This window comes from Rhincodon typus, chromosome 27 (genome assembly GCF_021869965.1).
Source record: "Rhincodon typus isolate 14 chromosome 27, sRhiTyp1.1, whole genome shotgun sequence".
Classification (NCBI taxonomy): domain Eukaryota; kingdom Metazoa; phylum Chordata; class Chondrichthyes; order Orectolobiformes; family Rhincodontidae; genus Rhincodon; species Rhincodon typus.
The window spans coordinates 34286486-34304155 of NC_063358.1; the positions used below are offsets into that span (position 1 = coordinate 34286486).

Sequence of the window (17670 nt, forward strand, 5' to 3'; positions counted from 1 at the left end):
GCGCACTAGAAACATTAGCACTATTTCTGCCTTTTCAGTTTCTCTCGGACTTGCTGAGTTTCTCTAGCACTTTCTGTTTATATTTCAGACATTTGACATATGCAGCACTTTGATCTTATTGGACCAAACGATCTATCACATTTTCACATTGCAGTCATCTCATCCACTTACATACCTAATATCTCGAATATTTTCTTCCTATTGTAATGCATTATCTTATTCTTTGGATCATCTTGCACTGCCCAATTCACAAATCTAATTTTATTTGTGGACAAATTCCACCTGGTTTCCCTTTTTCACTCCCCGTTCACGATCTCTGGAACGCCAACCCTCCATTGCAGTGGATAATTAGTGCGCTGTCAATTTTCTTCATACGTTCCTGAAGTTTTCAGTTAAAGTGCAGTGAGATAATTGATTTTCAATTGAAGAAACTCAACCGTCACCTAATATTCTTTCCTCGTTATCACATTCCCCATACTCCAGAATCTTCGTTGTTGCTTAACTCCACCAGCTAAGATGCAATTATATCTTTCCTGACATTAACTGAATAGAATACAATCATCCAAAATGATACTTGATCAATGTTGGAGACAGCAACAATGCATTCTCTTTTTGATCTGTGTTGTATTGACTTGCAATGTAACTTTGTTGTGGGCCTGTTTCACATAGATTTATCTGATCTAAACCTTATCTCTTTCTTGATCAATAAAGTACTTCATTAAACTAGTACTTCAAAATCTGGTTCAGAATGAGGAAGAAAGGATGAAAGGTAGAAAGTGAGAAATGAGATGACATCAACAATCTTGCAGAATGTGTGTCACATTGACAAATTAATTTCAACATAGGCAAATGTGAACTGATATGTTTTTGGTAGGCAGAAGAAGGAAGACACACACTGTTTGAAAATAAGAGGGGGACTTTAATCACAAATAATAGCTGGGTTGGATATATTAATATTTTGAAAATATTAAAATCCACTTCAGTCTGCACACTTCTATTTTTAATCAGTATGTACGAAGGATTGTGCCATTAGTATGCTCCGTGGTTTAAATAATACAATATTGCTCAACTTTAACCTGTCTTCTGGGTTTAACCCTGCCAACTTGCATTTCCTAGGTCTTGTGAAACCCGGTATCTAAAGGAAGGCAGGGATTTCTGCATGGAAAGGGCTAGTAGGTTCACCATTTTGCTTGTAGGTAAAGTGGAACCCAAGCTTAACTTTATTGCTGGCCCCACTTGGAACCCACACACACAATCCAAATATCTCCTACCTGATTGAGCTGCCTAAGATTAGGGATCTGATCCATTCAGACTGGTAGAAATAAGCAGAGGTGGGACATCAAATGTTCACCAAACTAATTCCTCAGAAAGAGAGACTGTTCTGTAAGGAAAGATCAAATAGGCTGAGCCTATATTCTCCAGCGCTTAGATGAATGAGAGGCTTGCCAAAGCTTTTCTTAATGTATAAAGATATTTGTTGACATCCATGTTGTAATATTGCACATATCTCATAAAGGAACTATACCAATAAATCAACCAGATGACATTAAGACATAAGAGGTCTTAATGTAAGGGTCTCTATTTACTCTTTCTTCATCCAGTCAATAGTTAAGCAAGTGGGCAGTCAGTCTACTAGTTAACCAGTTAACTATGTGCTCAACATAATCATAATCTACATTGTCATATAACCCAGTCTGTATATACAAGTCTGAGATTTGGTAGTCAGTACATTAATAGTCATTGATAAACTTCCAGATATCTGATTCAACATGAACTGGACTCTTTGTGGCAAATGTTCCATGGGTTAATAAATAGAAATCCATAAATATATATAAACACTCACGCTCCTCATCCTGACCATTATGATTGCACCACCTGAGCCAGTATTTTCATGAAGCGGGAGCACAAACTTAATAATTTTCACCATTTCCTGCAATCTATCTCAAGGTTGAAGATCTGTCCACTTGTGCTTTAAATATAATTTTCTATCTAAAGTTCAAATTCATTACAAGGTTCCTGTTATTAAGTCTGGAAAATCACAATGACTTTTAATATTTGTAAGTGTGACATTGGGAGGAGTGACCCATGTGTTCTCTTACCAAAATATCCTGTGAAGGGATTCCTCCACAAATAGTGGCAGGCTCCCAGTAAACTCTTGCAGATCATCAAGGACTCCCCAAAATCGACTAAACTAGCTTGAGAGAGATTTTCAATAACTGAAAGGAAAACAGAAATTGAGAAACAAACACATAACACAGAATGTAGCCATTCTGCTTGTTGTGTTTATCGGATCTTGTTCCTGGAGGAAGTCAAAATGAATTGCGTTGCCTCAGCCAACCCATATGGCAGTCTCCCATTCTTCACCAGTTCTGTATAAATTGCTGTCTTCACTCTAAGTGATATTTTGAAATTGATAATCTTTCATCATTAACTCACCAAAGTAATGAGTGACACATATCTAATTTATCAAAATTCCTCATCATCTTAGAGACATCTGGTACACCTCTTCTTACTGTTCCAAACACCTCAACTTTCCCCTCAAAACTGGTAACTTTCTGAGGAATCTCTCTTGTGTCTGTTGCATGGAAGACTGAACACAGTAACAGGCTATTCAAACAAACCAGCCCAAGCTGGTGTTTATGCTCCTCTGATACAGCCTTCCATCATTCCTCCAATTTTGTCAACATTACCGTCAATTCACTTTTCCCTTATTTGATTGTCTAGTTATCTGTTAAGCATACCTATGCTATTTTCTTCATCTGCTTCCTGAGGTAGCGAGTACCCCATTTTTCCCACTTTCTGCTTCTGAATTTCCTATTAGATTTATCATAGCTATCTTATATTGATGGCTTCTGGTTTACTTTTCCTCACATTTCCGTTTCAATGGCTTTCTAGGTTTCAATGTCCTTTTTAATAATGAGATGTCCAAGATTACAGACAGTGCTTCTAACTGTGGCCTGGAAGCAACAGAATTAATTTTACTTACAAGTCAGCAAATGCAGGGAAGTAAAAAGGAATACAGAATTCTTGAGATACTGTCAAGTCTGAGATGCTCCTGGGATTGCTTTGTGGATTTTTAAACTGCTTTACTTTAATTCACTGTCAGTGGATAACCACAGATGACTGACAAAAGATCAATCATCCATCTCTATGAATTTCATTAGTATTAGTCACAAAGATAACTCTTCAAAAACATACGCTTCTGATTAGAAAAAGAGTCTCACAAAGATAGCAAATGAGAATGTATAAGATCAGTTATCCAATTCTTGCTAAATTAATAACATCGTAAACAGTCCTGTAGCCGATAAGACTATTGCTTTTGTCAGCCATTGTGCAGTGAACTAAGCTGATGAAAAATATTTAGTGATTAACTGGCCAGACTGTTCAGGGTCTGTATATAACACTGTTAGTGTGTATCTTTTTTGTAGGAGTTCCTGTGATTAGCACTCGGCCATGAGTTGACACCTCAATAAATTTTGATACAGAAGGATAACATATCCTTAGAAGAGATAGTACACCATAGACAAAGATGTTAACCAAAATCCTGTCATCAATATCCATGCTGTGACTCAATTCACTGAACCAGAAATTTGGTAAATGACTTCTGAAAACTCGAGTTCTTAATACAAACTGCACCAACCACATCTATGATTGCTTGAAAAAAACTTTGTCAGTCTATTTAAATGAATGTTACTGCTTTATTTTTAAACATGTTAGTGCGTCAAGTGTAGATCTTCCAAGCTAGCTGTAGAAGTGTACTTTTAATAATATACAATTGGTAATATAGTTGGAGTCCAAAAGATCACACTGTGTTATAGCTGGACATTAATTAATAATAAATCTCCTACTTTCTCCATAACTCCTCATAAAATGGACATTTAAATAAAGAAACACCTCTTTTGGAAGCCTTGAGACCCTTGCACTATAAAGGCGTTCGGTATATTGAATCACACTGTATTACATCTTCTGAATGCAACGTTATGTGACTGCATTTGATGATTTAACGAAAATTATTGTCTCTTGTCACACAGGTTGGGACTTGGGACACAATCAATGGTTTAAATGTCACAGAGATTTCTAGGGGAAGAGTATCCAACATAACAGACTCTTTGACAAATCGGTCGCTGATTGTGACAACAATCCTGGTAGGCGATTTTGCTACATTCTCTTTTCTTCTGTAAAGTAGTTAGTCTAAAGCAGAGTTCTGTAGATTTTGGCACTGAGATCCAGACTACGGATCAAAATTAAGTACTGGATTGCAACATCTTAACCTTCAAGATCCAAATCCTACTTTGTTTCAAGCTTTTTAACTGTTTAACTTGCAAATACATAGCTCAGAATCTAATAGGGACCTGGATGATGTTGGCTATAGCGTGAAATCACATGAGATGTCTAGTGATGCCTATCTCAATTTGCTGCATCTTTTAAATGAATCCAGCATCGAGGTGAGATTCACGCTGGACAACAATGCATTGCCTATTCAGGGGATTATTGCTTGTTAACAGCAGCTTGTGCTTCATTAATGTACAGGCTTCTATCCTCCCATCCTACCCTGAAGAAACTAGAGGCCAAGAATTCTCGTCATGGAAGTCAGAGCGGGTACCTGGCGACTTCAGCTTGCCTCTTGTTCCAAAGAACCTCCATATAGGAGACTGGGCATCAACATCTCAGAGCATGCATCATGGGCATCAGCTATACACATCCCACATCAATGCACATTGACATCCGACACGTGCCAGCCTTTAAGAATCCCCATGGCACATCTCCTATCCACTTAAAAGTGTTTCTGCACTTCAATGCTGCATTTCACATGCAACTGCAATTGTTCCTGTAATACGAAGCAAGAACAATTTGAACTCAGGGGCACACACCCAGTTCAAGGACTTAACCAGACTGTATCTTTCCGATGTTCAATTGCTCTCTTAATGCTCATTCACTTTGACTCTATATGGATCCTCACAGCAAACTGGACTTACATTGCGTTGCCTTCTCTTTCCGAGACTTAGCCCTCAGTCAGAGATACTACGTTTAAAATATTTCTGTATTGCCATGCTATTTAGCGCAGTCACAAAACCAGGAAGCTTGTCATGGCTGTCAGCAGGCTTCAGTCAAATCAAGAGAGATAAGCATTTATCTGAGATAAGCAGAGTCATCAAAGTGACCTCCAATAAGACCATAACATGTTGGAACAGAAGTAGGCTATTCAGTCCATTGAGTCTGGTCTCCGGCTCATCTGATAACCTTCAGCTCCACTTTCTTGTTTTATCCCATAGCCATCAATTACCTCACTGATTAAAAATCTGTCTGTATCAGCCTTGAATGTACTTAACAACCCAGGCTAGACATCCCTGTGGTAAAGAATTGGGACAGCACGATGGCTCAGTGGTTATGCTGCCTCACAGTGCCAGGGACCCGGTATTGATTCCACCCTTGGGTGACTGTCTGTGTGGAGTTTGCATGTTCTCTGTGTGTCTGTATTTCCTCCAGGCGCTCTGGTTTCCTCCCACAGACCAAGATTTGTAGGTCAGGTGGATTGACCATGCTAAATTGTCCTTAGTGTCTAGGGATGTGCAAGCTAGGTGGATTAGCAATGGAAAATGCAGGATTACAGGGACAAGGTGGGTCTGGATGTGATGCTCTTCAGAGTGTTGCTGTGGAGTCAATGGCTGAATGGCCTGCTTCCAAGCTGTAGGGATTCTATGACTGTCCTCTGGGAGAAAAAAAAGTCCTCCTCATCTCCATCTTAAATAGTGGTCCTTCATTTTGAGATTGGAGTGGAAGCACAGTCTGTGATTTGTTTCAAGGCAGTTGTGGTTCTTGATGAGCCGTGGGGAGAAAGGTCACTGGAGGTATGCTGGAATGTGGAGTGACCAGATCAGAAGGACTTGGACAGGCCAGAAAATTAACAAAGAAGTGGCAAATGGGAAACACTGTTGGAAATTGTGAGGTTTTGCACTTTGGTAGGAAGAATAGGGATATAGATTATTTTCTAAATGGGGAGAGGCTTTGGAACTTTGAAAAACAAAGGGACTTAAGAGTCCTAGTTCAAGATATCTTAACATGCAGGTTCGGTTGGCAGTTAGAAAGGCAAGTGCAATGTTAGCATCCATTTTGAGAGGGCTACAATACAAGAGTAGGGATTTACTGCTGAGGCTGTATAAGATTCTGGCCAGACTGCATTTGAAATATTGTGAGCTGTTTTGTGCCCTGTATCTCAGGAAGGATGTTCTGGCCTTGGAGGTCACCCAGAAGAGCTTTTTTTATTATTATTTCACAGAACGAGGGCATCAGTGTCTAGGCCAGCACTTATTGCCCATTCCAGAGGGCAATTAAAAATCAACCATGTTGCTGTGGGTCTGGAATCACACAATGGCCAGATCAGGTAAGGGTGACAGTTTCTTTCCTTAGACAGCATTAGTGATCCAGGTGGGTTTTTCCCCAATGATCAACAGTGGTCATCAGACTCTTAATTCCAGATTTTTTTTTTTCATATTGAAGTCAAATTCCACTATCTGTTATGGCAGGATTTGAACCCAGTTCCCCCAAACTTAACCTGTGTTGCTGGATTAATAGTCCAGTGGATAATACCACTAGGCCATCACCTCCCCCAGAGACAAAGACTGAAAAGCTTGTCATATGAGCGGCAGTTGAGGACTATCGGTTTGTACTCGATGGAATTCAGAAGGATGAGAGGGCATATGATTGAAACTTACAGGATACTGAGAGGTCTGGACAGAGGAGACGTGGAGAAGATGTTTCCATTAGTAGGTGAGACCAAGATCTGATGGCACAGCCTCATGTGAAGGGATGACCCTTTAGAACTGAGATGAAGAGTAATATCTTCAGCCGGGGGCGGGGTGGTGAATCTGTGGGACTCATTGCCTCAGAGGGCTGAGGATGCCAAGTCATTCAATGTCTTTAAGACAGAGTTGGAAAGGTTCATTATTAGTAACCGGATCAAGGGTTTCAGGGAGAAGACAGTTGAATGCGGCTGAGAAACGCATTAGCCGCAATCGAATGGCAGAGCAGGCTTGATGGGCCAAATGGCCTTATTCTGTTCCTTTTTTAATGGTCTTATCAGCCATGATCTTACTGAATGGCTGAGTGGGCATGTGGGGTGATGTGGCTTACTCATGCTCCTAATTTACATGTTCATATATTTACATGTTCTGTTTCTGAACAATAGAATTGAAAGTTTGAAGTCAGATTTGAGCAGTTGTGATGATTCCCAATTGCAAGGTCTCTGGTTTGGGACTGAGAGAGGTTTCTAGTTTTTCCTTAGCTCTGTGGCCATACTTTCAGTTTGCCTGTACTTTCAAAATAACAAAGATTGTTTTCTGAAAGCCTTTCTCTTTGTGCTCCCTTTGGCTGAGAATGCTCTTTCTGAGGATATTTCTTGGGGACATTCCTGTGAAGCTCTACAAAATGATGGCATTCAACTTGTTTGAGCAGAATGGCTGCTATGTAAACCTTGATGAATCATTGTTCCACAAAGCAAGTCAAATATGTTGGAAGTCCCTTGTGTTGGAAGGGAGTTGGAAGGGAATATGTTGGAAGAAAAGAAAAGCTTTTCTGATGAAGGGTCTCGGCCCGAAACGTCAGCCTCTCTGCTCCTATGATGCTGCTTGGCCTGCTGTGTTCATCCAGCCCTGCACCTTGTTGTCTTGGATTCTCCAGCATCTGCAGTTCCTACTATCTCTGATTCAATTTTAACCCCACTGCGAAGCCTCTTCTAAGGATGCCTAACCTGAAGAAGTTACCCTCCTCCCTCCAGACAAACCTCAAGGGATCTCTCTCCCACTGCAACTCTCTCGTAATCTCTTCGGCCCTGAAACTGCTCGACCACGTCCTGAAGCAAACCAGGTACTACAGCCACATCAGCTTCCTTAGCACCTGCCTACGGAACCAGATCATCCCCAATGGACTACAATCCACATTCAAGCCTTCCCAATTTGGCCCCAACCGTGACAATATCTACACTCATGGTATTGAGATCCTTCAGAAGCGTTTCTCCCTGCGACTCCTGAAACACACACTTGCAGCAATGCGCCGGCATCTCCGGGCACTACAATCAAGCCTACCCCAGCTCAGAGCCTCCCTCTCCCAGACCTGCAAAGGAACTCTCCTGTTTTTTATTCTTCGTAGGATCCACAACCTGAACTCACAATTCTACTCAGCTTTATTGGACACTAAAAACCGTAAGTACAGTAAACTTACTGGTGCCTACCGCCCAAAACGGGCTTCCTCCATCCCCCAAATCCCCAGCCGTACCCAGGACCTTCCCCAAAATGTGCCCGCCGCCATTGGCCATGAGGCCACTATCGGAGAACCCACAGATGACGTCACATCCGCCACCGCCGGGTTCCCCACTTCTGGGACAGCAAACACCATCGCTGCTGTTGCCACCGACACTGAAGTCGCGACCACCCTCACCGCTCCTGCCGCCGCCTACCCCGCTCCTCCTACCTCCGACGCCGCTCCGCCCATCACCGACGCGGACGCAACTCCACCCACCGCCGGCGCAACTCCGCCCACCGCCGACGCCGGCACAACTCCACCCACCGCTGACGCAACTCCGCCCACAGCCTATGCCGACTCAACTCCGCCCACAACCTACGCCGACACAGCTCCGCCCACAGCCGACGCCGACACAGCTCCGCCCACAGCCTCCACAGCCAGCAGCTCCAGAGGAGACAGCAGCACCCAGCCCTGCCGAGTCTTCACCATCCCCCCAGACCTACCCCTTACTGAGGACGAACGGTCAGTCCTCAGTAAAGGGCTCACCTTTGTCCCCCTCCACCCACACATCAACGAATACCGCTCACGCTTGGACATAGAGCAGTTTTTCCGCCGCCTCCGCCTCCCATTTCTGATGAAGGGTCTAGGCCCGAAACGTCAGCCTCTCTGCTCCTATGATGCTGCTTGGCCTGCTGTGTTCATCCAGCCCTGCACCTTGTTGTCTCGGATTCTCCAGCATCTGCAGTTCCTACTATCTCTGATTCAAATTTAATTCTGGTGCCCTGCCTTTGTTTTGTACTCTTTCTTCTTGTTTTCAAACGGTATATTTACTTTCCTTTGAAAAAGCTGTGATAATGCATCTGTCAAAGAATGTGTTAGGACATTCACAGCCTCTGCATGAAATGTCTCCTGATTTCCTTTCGTTCTTTTAACATTAAACTTATGACCTCCCATTACCAGTTGACCAATCAGAAGAAACTTAGTTTTTCCTGATTTATTTCTCAAAATCATTCATCACTTTCAATACCTCGATAAAATATCCTCTTTGCCTTTCTTTTGTAATCATAAAAGCTCCAGTTCTTTCATTTCTCTTGTTGTCTAAATTTTTTATCTCTGGTAATCTTAGTGAATAACTTTTGCATTCCTTCTGTGGCTTTGCCATTCTCCCTAAAGAGCTTCCAGCATTATTCTAAGTGTAATCCCTTGGTCTTCTTTGTGTCACATGTTTTAAAGTTTTACTATTTGGTGGACATGTTATCTCTTTTTATTCCTCACTATCTCTCCGGATTTTGCCGGATAAAATTTCGGCTGACTTCACTTTGGCTTATCTACCAACCTGGTTAAGTCTTACAGAAAGCATTGGCAATCCCCTCCACAGTTAGCAAAGCACCTGAGGTTGTTCCTTCTGTAACTGTTGATATTGTGGGCTGAATTTTATGTTTATCAGGCTCAGTGAGAGTCACGTTTGGTTTGTTGCAGTGATTCCTGTCCTGAAGCCGATTGAGATTTCTCACCGATTCTTACCAATCTCACCACATTAATTAACATTTCAACCCTTATGATAAGTATTGCATCTGATTTCACTCCACATTACCACATGCCATTCCCACTGCAATTTGTCATTCACTGGAGATCTCAATATTGACTGGCAACTCTGGCACCAGCACTCTCGTTAAAAACTTGCTGTGTACCTGGAATGGCGCCAACAGTCCAGCACTGCCCTGCATGGCTTCAGATATTTGCCACAGACCTGGCTGACAGGAGGAAGCTGGCACCTCACTTTGTGGTTAGGGTCCTGGAGCTCCTAATGGATGATGTGGTGCAGAGGAAGGACTTCCTCTTCCCATAGGACCAGCCGTGAAGACTGACACTAGGACCACGTCAGCCTGGTCAGAGTTTGTCATCCATACTCAGCTGTCTGGGGGAATGCCCAGCACTGTAGGAAGATGGTCAATGACCTCCTCCACTCCACCAACAAAGGTGCCACATTCTTCTTTCCAATAACTCTGACTCACTCTATGCCTGCCACTGGACCTCACTCCCATTAAGGCTTGTCCTCCAATACTATCACTGATCAATGCAACATCTTGCACACTCACTCTGACCCGCCCCAACATGCCACACAACTAACTCTGCCTGGCCTCTGCGCAGTCTAGTAACTTGTTTGGACCATCTGCACCAACATTTAGAGATGTACCTGCCTCTCTGTCATTCTGGGAGCAAAACAGCCCACAATAGGATAACAATGTGTCATCCATTATCAGTCTCCTCCTCCTAATGTAGGTTACCCTGACTTACTGAGTACTGACTATCCCCTTTGACTGGAATGAGGCCTTCTGACAACTTTTGCAAGTTTCTTTGCCTTATGTTTGTGCTAAATGGCGTGGCAATGCAGTATCAATATAGGCCTGGTATCTATGGATGAAGGCCAATGAACAAAAATGTAATGCAAAGCAAAGGAACGCCAGGCAGGGATGTTGTGGGCATCTGGTTGGTTCAGAGTGTGTAAGTGCTTTGACAATGAGCGAAGAGTCCAGAGAAGCAGCTTGGTCCAGTCCATAACCTGGGTATATGCCCCTGAGGCCATCATGTCCTTGTTGCCACCTTACAGTGATAGCTGCTAGTGTCATTAAAAACACACTCAGCAAGTAACTCATCAGCATTCTTAGAACTTTGGCCATGCTTCCTTAACTAGTTGTCCACTGAAATCTGCCGATCTTTGATGTTTGCCACACAAACAGCCTCCAAAAGGAGTAAACTAAGAGCAAGCACTCCATTTTGAAATGTCCTTTAAGGGATCAGAGATGTGCCTTGAAGGTTCATAGATGCTGAGATGTGAAGGATGCCAATGTTCATGTATGTTGGGTGCATGTGGCCAGTGCCCATAGAGTGTTGTCTGAGATGTTGGTGCCCTGTCTCTAATATGAATGTCTTTAGGACCAACAGCAAGTTGAATCTTTCATGAACTCACTCGGGTTTCTATGTCAAATTTCCCCATTGACTATAGGCTGTAGCGAGTTGAACTGTTAACAAGGAGGACTTGTCCTCCATTTAAACCTTTCCTATCCACGTACCGATCCAACTGCCTTTTAAATGTTGCAATTAAATGCAAATAGAGGCTGATTCCATATACGTACCACCAGGGGACAGTGTAGTACGATGGTTGACATATCTAAGCTGTAGGCTAACACTGACCATTGAAGGAAGATTAGCATTCCATGGCAGAGGTGATGGCTCATGGTATTATTGCTAGACCTGGGTTCGAATCCCACAATGGCAGATGGTAGAATCTGAATTCACTTTTAAAAAAACCTGGAATTAAGAATCCAATAATGACCGTGAATCTATTGTCAATTGTCAGGAAAAACTCATCTGGTTCACTAATGACCTTTAGGGAAGGAAACTGCCATCCTTACCTGGTCTGGCCTACATGTAACTGCAGACCCACAACAATGTGGTTGACTTTTAACTGCCCTCTGGGCAATTAGGGATGGGCAATAATGCTGCCTGGCCAGCGATGCCCTCTTCCTGTTAATGAATTAAAACAAAAACTCCTTTAGACAGCATTCTAAGAAGGAATGAAGCTAAGGATGGGTAACCTGTGAAGCTGGGTTGCTAAGTAGCAATACAAATGTGCACTTGTACATGCAATGAAGTGTCAGCTTCATTGTGCTTCCTAAGTGCTCATAGAAGAAGCATTTCTTTTTGGTTCCTCTCTCACTATATGCACAGTAAAGGGCAACTTCTAGCTGGTAGTGCTTGATCTTGTGTATAGCTGGGTTTTAACAATGGCACTGGCAATGGAAATCCCAGAAGTCCTCCTGTATTCATGAACTTGGAGGAAGAATAGAGGCATACACTATTTTCTACATGGGGTAAGACGTTCGAAATCTGAAGCAGAAAAAGACTTTGTGATCAAGATTCACTGAAAGTTAACATGCAGATTCATTGGCCATTAGGAAAGCTAATACAGCATTAGCATTCATATCAAGAGGGTTAGAATAAAGGAGCAGAGAAGTACTGCTGGTCAGACTACATTTGGAATATTAGGAGCGGCTTTGGGCCATATATCTAAGGAAGGATGTGGTGACATTGGAGTCGGTCCAGAGGAGGTTTACAAGAATGATCCCAGGGATGAAGGGCTTGTCATATCAAGAATGGTTGAGGATTCTGAGTCTGTACTTAATGGAGTTTAGAAGGATGAGGTGAGATCTCATTGAAACGTACAGAATACTGAGAGGCCTGGATAGAATGGACACAGAAAAGATGTTTCCACTAACATCTTAGTAATATGTTCAGAGAGACTAGAACCTGAGACCACAATTCCAGAATGAAGGGACAACTCTTTAGAACTGAGATGAGGAGGAACTTCTTCAGCCAAAAGTGGTGAATATGTGGAAGTCACTGCCACAGAAGGCTATGAAGATCAAATAATTGAGTGCATTTAAGACAGAGATTGATAGGTCCTTGAATAGTAAGGGCATCAAGGGTTATGGGGAGGAGGCAGGAGAATGGGTTTGAGAAACATACCAGCCATGATTGAATGGTGGAGCAGACTCGATGGACTGAATTGCCTCATTTTGCTCTTATGTCTCATGGTCTTAATGTTTTCACCTCTGGTGAGAAGAAAAGTAGGATGATTGGGGCAACGTAGAGATATGGTGCATAGGTAAGTTTCAGATAATATGTGAGAAATCTCGCTAGGCCTCACAGAAGTAAAACATCCATGAAACTCATCAAAGTCGACGCAGTCAATTTCTGGTAAAATTCAGCACTATTTATATAAGTACTTCAGTGATTGTAAAGTCCTTTTGGGCATCCTGTGGTCATGGATTGAGAATTGAACACCAAACCATCTGACTACGAGGTAAGACAGCAGCCAACTGTACTGTAGCCAACAAAGTGAGCATTTGCAGGACCAGTTCTTAGACTGATTTAATTGATATTTGTAGCCGGCCATCAAGAAGTTTATTTTATCAGTCTGGAAACATCTTTCTGGACAGTTCCCTTCCCCCTGCAGATAAATCTTTATATCTGACATCAAACCATCCCAAGCCATCAACTGTCAGACCCGAGGCATGTCACCTCCTGTCAAACAATTAATATTAAAGAATTATCAGAGATTGTATCACCAATGTGCATAAAGTTGGCATATTTGCAAGACAAGTTTCCATTTTGGCACAGTTGGGTAATTGCCCAAAATGTGTTCAAAGTTGTATCAATTATATTACAGTCCATCTGACTAGCGAACATAAAATAAATGGTTCAATATAGAGTTTTAAAGTCATTTCTGCTGAATGCAGGTTTTTCCCGGTTACAGTTATAGAGTTATACATTGTGGAGGCAGGCCATTTGGCCCATCAAGTCCATACAGTATCCCAAAGAGTATCCCATTCAGACCCACCCCATCCCTGTAACCCTGCATTTCTCATAGCTAATCTACCCAACCTGCACATCCCTAGAGACTATGGGCAATTTAGCATGGCCAGTCCACCTAAACTGCACATCTTTGAACTGTGGGAGGAAACTGGAGCACCTATACAGACACGGGGAGAATGTGCAAACTCCACACAGACAGTTGCCTGAAGGTAGAATTGAATCCAGATCCCATGAGACAGCAGTACTAACCACTGAGCCACCATGCCACCCGTAGAGGATGGCGCACTAATGTGTTCAAATTTGAGTTGATTAGACTACAGTCCAAGTTTCTGCTAAAATTGATCTGCACAATCACAAATGTAACATCTTAAATGAACTAGCACAGATGGTACCATATTGGGAGGTAATTGTTTTCTTTCCAAAATACTTGATGTTTTCAAAGAGAGTTACATGGTTCAGTTTTTGTATTGAGCTTTAAATGTGTTCATCGTTGAAACTAAGCATTATTAATAATTGTTCAGTCAATTAAACTTTAAACCTATTGAAAATGTTGCAGAAATCACAAGTAGAAATGGTGCAGAGCACAGCTCACTGAGACAAATTGTCCTATTATTACTGATGTGAATAAATTGCCACTCTGCTTCAAAATCTTCAAAAAATACACTTCAGGCAAAATTCAAAATAGACTTTATTTTCATAAACTCAAGGTTCTTAGAAAAATGGTACAGATTATTAAACTTTCTGCTAGGATGGAAATATAGGTATAAAGGAAATTAAGGAAAATATTTCACATATTCCTGAAGTAATTTACAGGCCATAAAACTATAAAATTGAGAGCAAATATAGTTGAAAATGCTGCTGGGAAGTCTGTTATTTTGCTGAAGTGTTGCCTGAATAGGATACCCTGTTTATTTTCAGCATCATATTTTCTATTACGATGTGAATTGGTGGTTAACAGAATTCATCAAATACAGACACCTTTAGAGAAAAGTGTCTCAATTTTGTCATCATGGCGACCACATTAAAGATAATAGAGGAAAAGTATCAATTCTAGTAATTCAATAAAATCCATTCAATTCTAATATCAACAGTCATGACTTTTCTTGTCTTTGCAAACTGTAATGCAATTAAAGGAAGGAGAGTTAACAATAAATAGGTTAATAATCTTTGTTGAGTTTGACACAAACACAATTCTTGCATTAATCGGGCCAACAGGGTGAGAAATGTTGTTCCATTTGGTGCATTGGCTCATTGATGGATCTTTGAACATGTTGATGTATTCTTGTGGCACTAATTCAATGAAGATTTTTTTTTTAACAGTGCTCTTAATTAAGACTGCTACTCTTCAGTGATGAATAGCATGGTCTGGATTTTTCACAGCAGCAAGGAACCTTTCAGTTGTGGCAAAAATGTCAGTCAAGCCTAAAAATGTAATGTCTGATTTGACAATCGTTGATTGTCACAGTAGAGTTGCTGCTATTTCACAGATTGATTGACAGCTTCAGGTGGTTATAGCCCTAGGGGTATTAGGAAAGATTGTGAACTTGAATAAAATGTTTGCTGTGATAAGGTTTTATCTAGTCGAAAGAATGGAAATATAAAGAATGGGTTTTTATGAATTAGTTTTTTTTAAAATTTGATGAAGTCTGCAAAAAGATAATTAGATCTTTATTTTATTACATCTCTGCCCATGTTGGGTACTCTGTGATTTGGCATGGCACCACAAAAGGTGGTTAGCCCGGGATGGCCTGAGTTTGCATGAAATTGGTAGTAAGTTTGTAAAGGGTCATGAGGATAGTTCATGCAGTTTAGGTTGGTACGAACACTGTAAGGTGTTAAGGATTTTGTGTGGCATTTATAAGGGATTATTAGATGGGGGGGAGCCATACATTGTGTGGGTTGTGGTGGTATAGATGGGGAAAGGGTAGTATGTTGATGGTTGTAAGAGCAAATGAGAAGTGAAGGCAAGGGGGTGTTTTATTCCATCTTCTAATATTTTTTACAGAGTGCCAGAGCCCCTAGGCAGTTCTTCCACATAATCCACCTGCGCACCTGGCATTCTCCCCACTACAACAGAGGTCGCCCACAAAATTTCTAACCTATAGCATCTCTTCCTGATTGAAAATCTGATGTCTGGTCAGCCAATTCCGAAAGCCAGGTTCAAGGAATTTTCCTGACTTTGTGCAGCTGACTTGCAGATAACAATGCACGTCCATGTGTCTTCAAGTGCTGGGTGACTTGAATCAACAGGGTGGATTAGAGATTTGTCAAGAAAACATAACCTATTGCAAACTTGAGAATTTGAAACTCTTGTCATTTTTTTTTCCCTTTTAGAGGTAGTTGAAAGATTTTTTAAACATTGGAGACAGACCAATTTTCAACTGTTTTGATGATATTGATGAACATTTTTGAAATTTCCATAGTCTTCAGAGGATTGCTGGAGAGTTAAAATGAGACAGTGTGGGTGATATGGAGTTGCGGGTAACATCAAGCTGTGACTCTAACAATTCTCTTATGTTAACACCACTCCCAACCCTGCAAAGCCCCAACCACCTCACACCTACTTCCCCAGCTTTCATTGGTCAGGGTTTTTTAAAAAAATTTTCTTAAAAATTATTTTAGTTGAGAAAGCTAAGGGGCGGCACAGTGGCTCCGTGGTTAGCACTGCTGCCTCACGGTCCCAGGGGCCTGGGTTTGATTCCACCATCAGATGACTGTGTGGAGTTTGCACATTCTCCCTGTGTCTGCATGGGTTTCCTCTGGGTGCTCTGGTTTCCTCCCACAGTCCAAAGATGTGCAGGATAGGTGGATTGGCCAGGCTAACTTGCCCGTAGTGTCCAGGGATGTTCAGGTTAGGTGGGTTGGACATGGGGAAATGCAGGGGTAGGAGAATGAGTTGGGGTGGAATGCTCTTCAGAGAAGCAGTATGGACTTGTTGGGCCAAATGGCCTGTTCCTTCACTGTAGGGATTCTATGAAATCTCAGGTATCAAAACAGAATGTTGATATATGAACAGAAAATGAGATTCCATATTTTGTTACAAGATAGATGAGTTAATGTACAAAGATAAAAATGACTTGATAGTTATTACACAGACACAGTGACCATCTTCCTTTTTGCTAAGTATGCTTGCAATCAACAGAGAGATTTCCCCTTGATTCCCATCGACTTGAGTTTTGCTTGTGTTCCTTGATGACACACTTGGTCAAAGGCTGCCTCACTCACTCTCACCTCACCTCTAGGGTTTAGCACTTTTGTCTATGTTTAGAACAAGCTTGTAATGAAGTCAGGAGCTACGTGGCCCTGGCTGAATCTAAACTGAGCATCAGTGAGTAGTTTATTCATTTGTGAGGGCCATTTTATGACACTGTCAACAGCCACGGCCATCAAATTGCTAATGACCAAGAGTAACTTCATAGAACAGTAATTGACCAGGCTGGATTTGTCCTGGATTTTGTGCACCACACATATCTGGGCAATTTCACATTGTTCGACAAATACCAGAGTTGCAATTGCCTTGAAATAGCCTGGCTAGGGGGCATGGCTAATTCTACAATTCTGAATTTTCTTCTGTATAATTGCCAGAATGTTGTTACGGCCAAATGCCTTCGCAGCGTCCAGTGTCTTCAGCCATTTCTTGATGTCATGTGAGGTGACTCAAAGTGACTGAAGATTGGCATCTGTGACGTCGTGGACCATGCGAGGAGTCTGAGCTGCATAGTTCCATTTTACCACACAGGTCAATCCTCTGATCCCAAGCTTGAATCTCATCAACTTTTGTTCCACCACTTCTAAGACAAGAATATTCATTCTTAGATAAAGAAGTGTGGTCTCAACAAAACCCTGTATAATTTACTTTTATACTCCAATATCCTTGCAAAATAAAACATTGCACTGCTTCCCTCATTGATCATTGTGTCAGCATGTTCACTTTTTGCCATGAGAGTACAGGGACTCATTAAGCCTTTTGAACACTAACATTTACAACATTTACAGATATCTTTCAACAATTGGAAATGCTTAAATTTTCTATATTTCCTACCAGAGTGGATA

General features: G+C 41.7%; 1 protein-coding gene across 1 annotated transcript in view; it reads left to right on the top strand.

Annotated features, from left to right (window-relative positions):
* grik3 (glutamate ionotropic receptor kainate type subunit 3) overlaps positions 1–17670 on the top strand; it is a 437968-nt gene that overhangs the window by 224006 nt on the left and 196292 nt on the right. The window contains exon 9 of the mRNA XM_048613095.1: positions 4032–4145. Within this exon, the coding sequence (XP_048469052.1) occupies positions 4032–4145 (114 nt within the window). The remainder of the gene's footprint in view (positions 1–4031; positions 4146–17670) is intronic.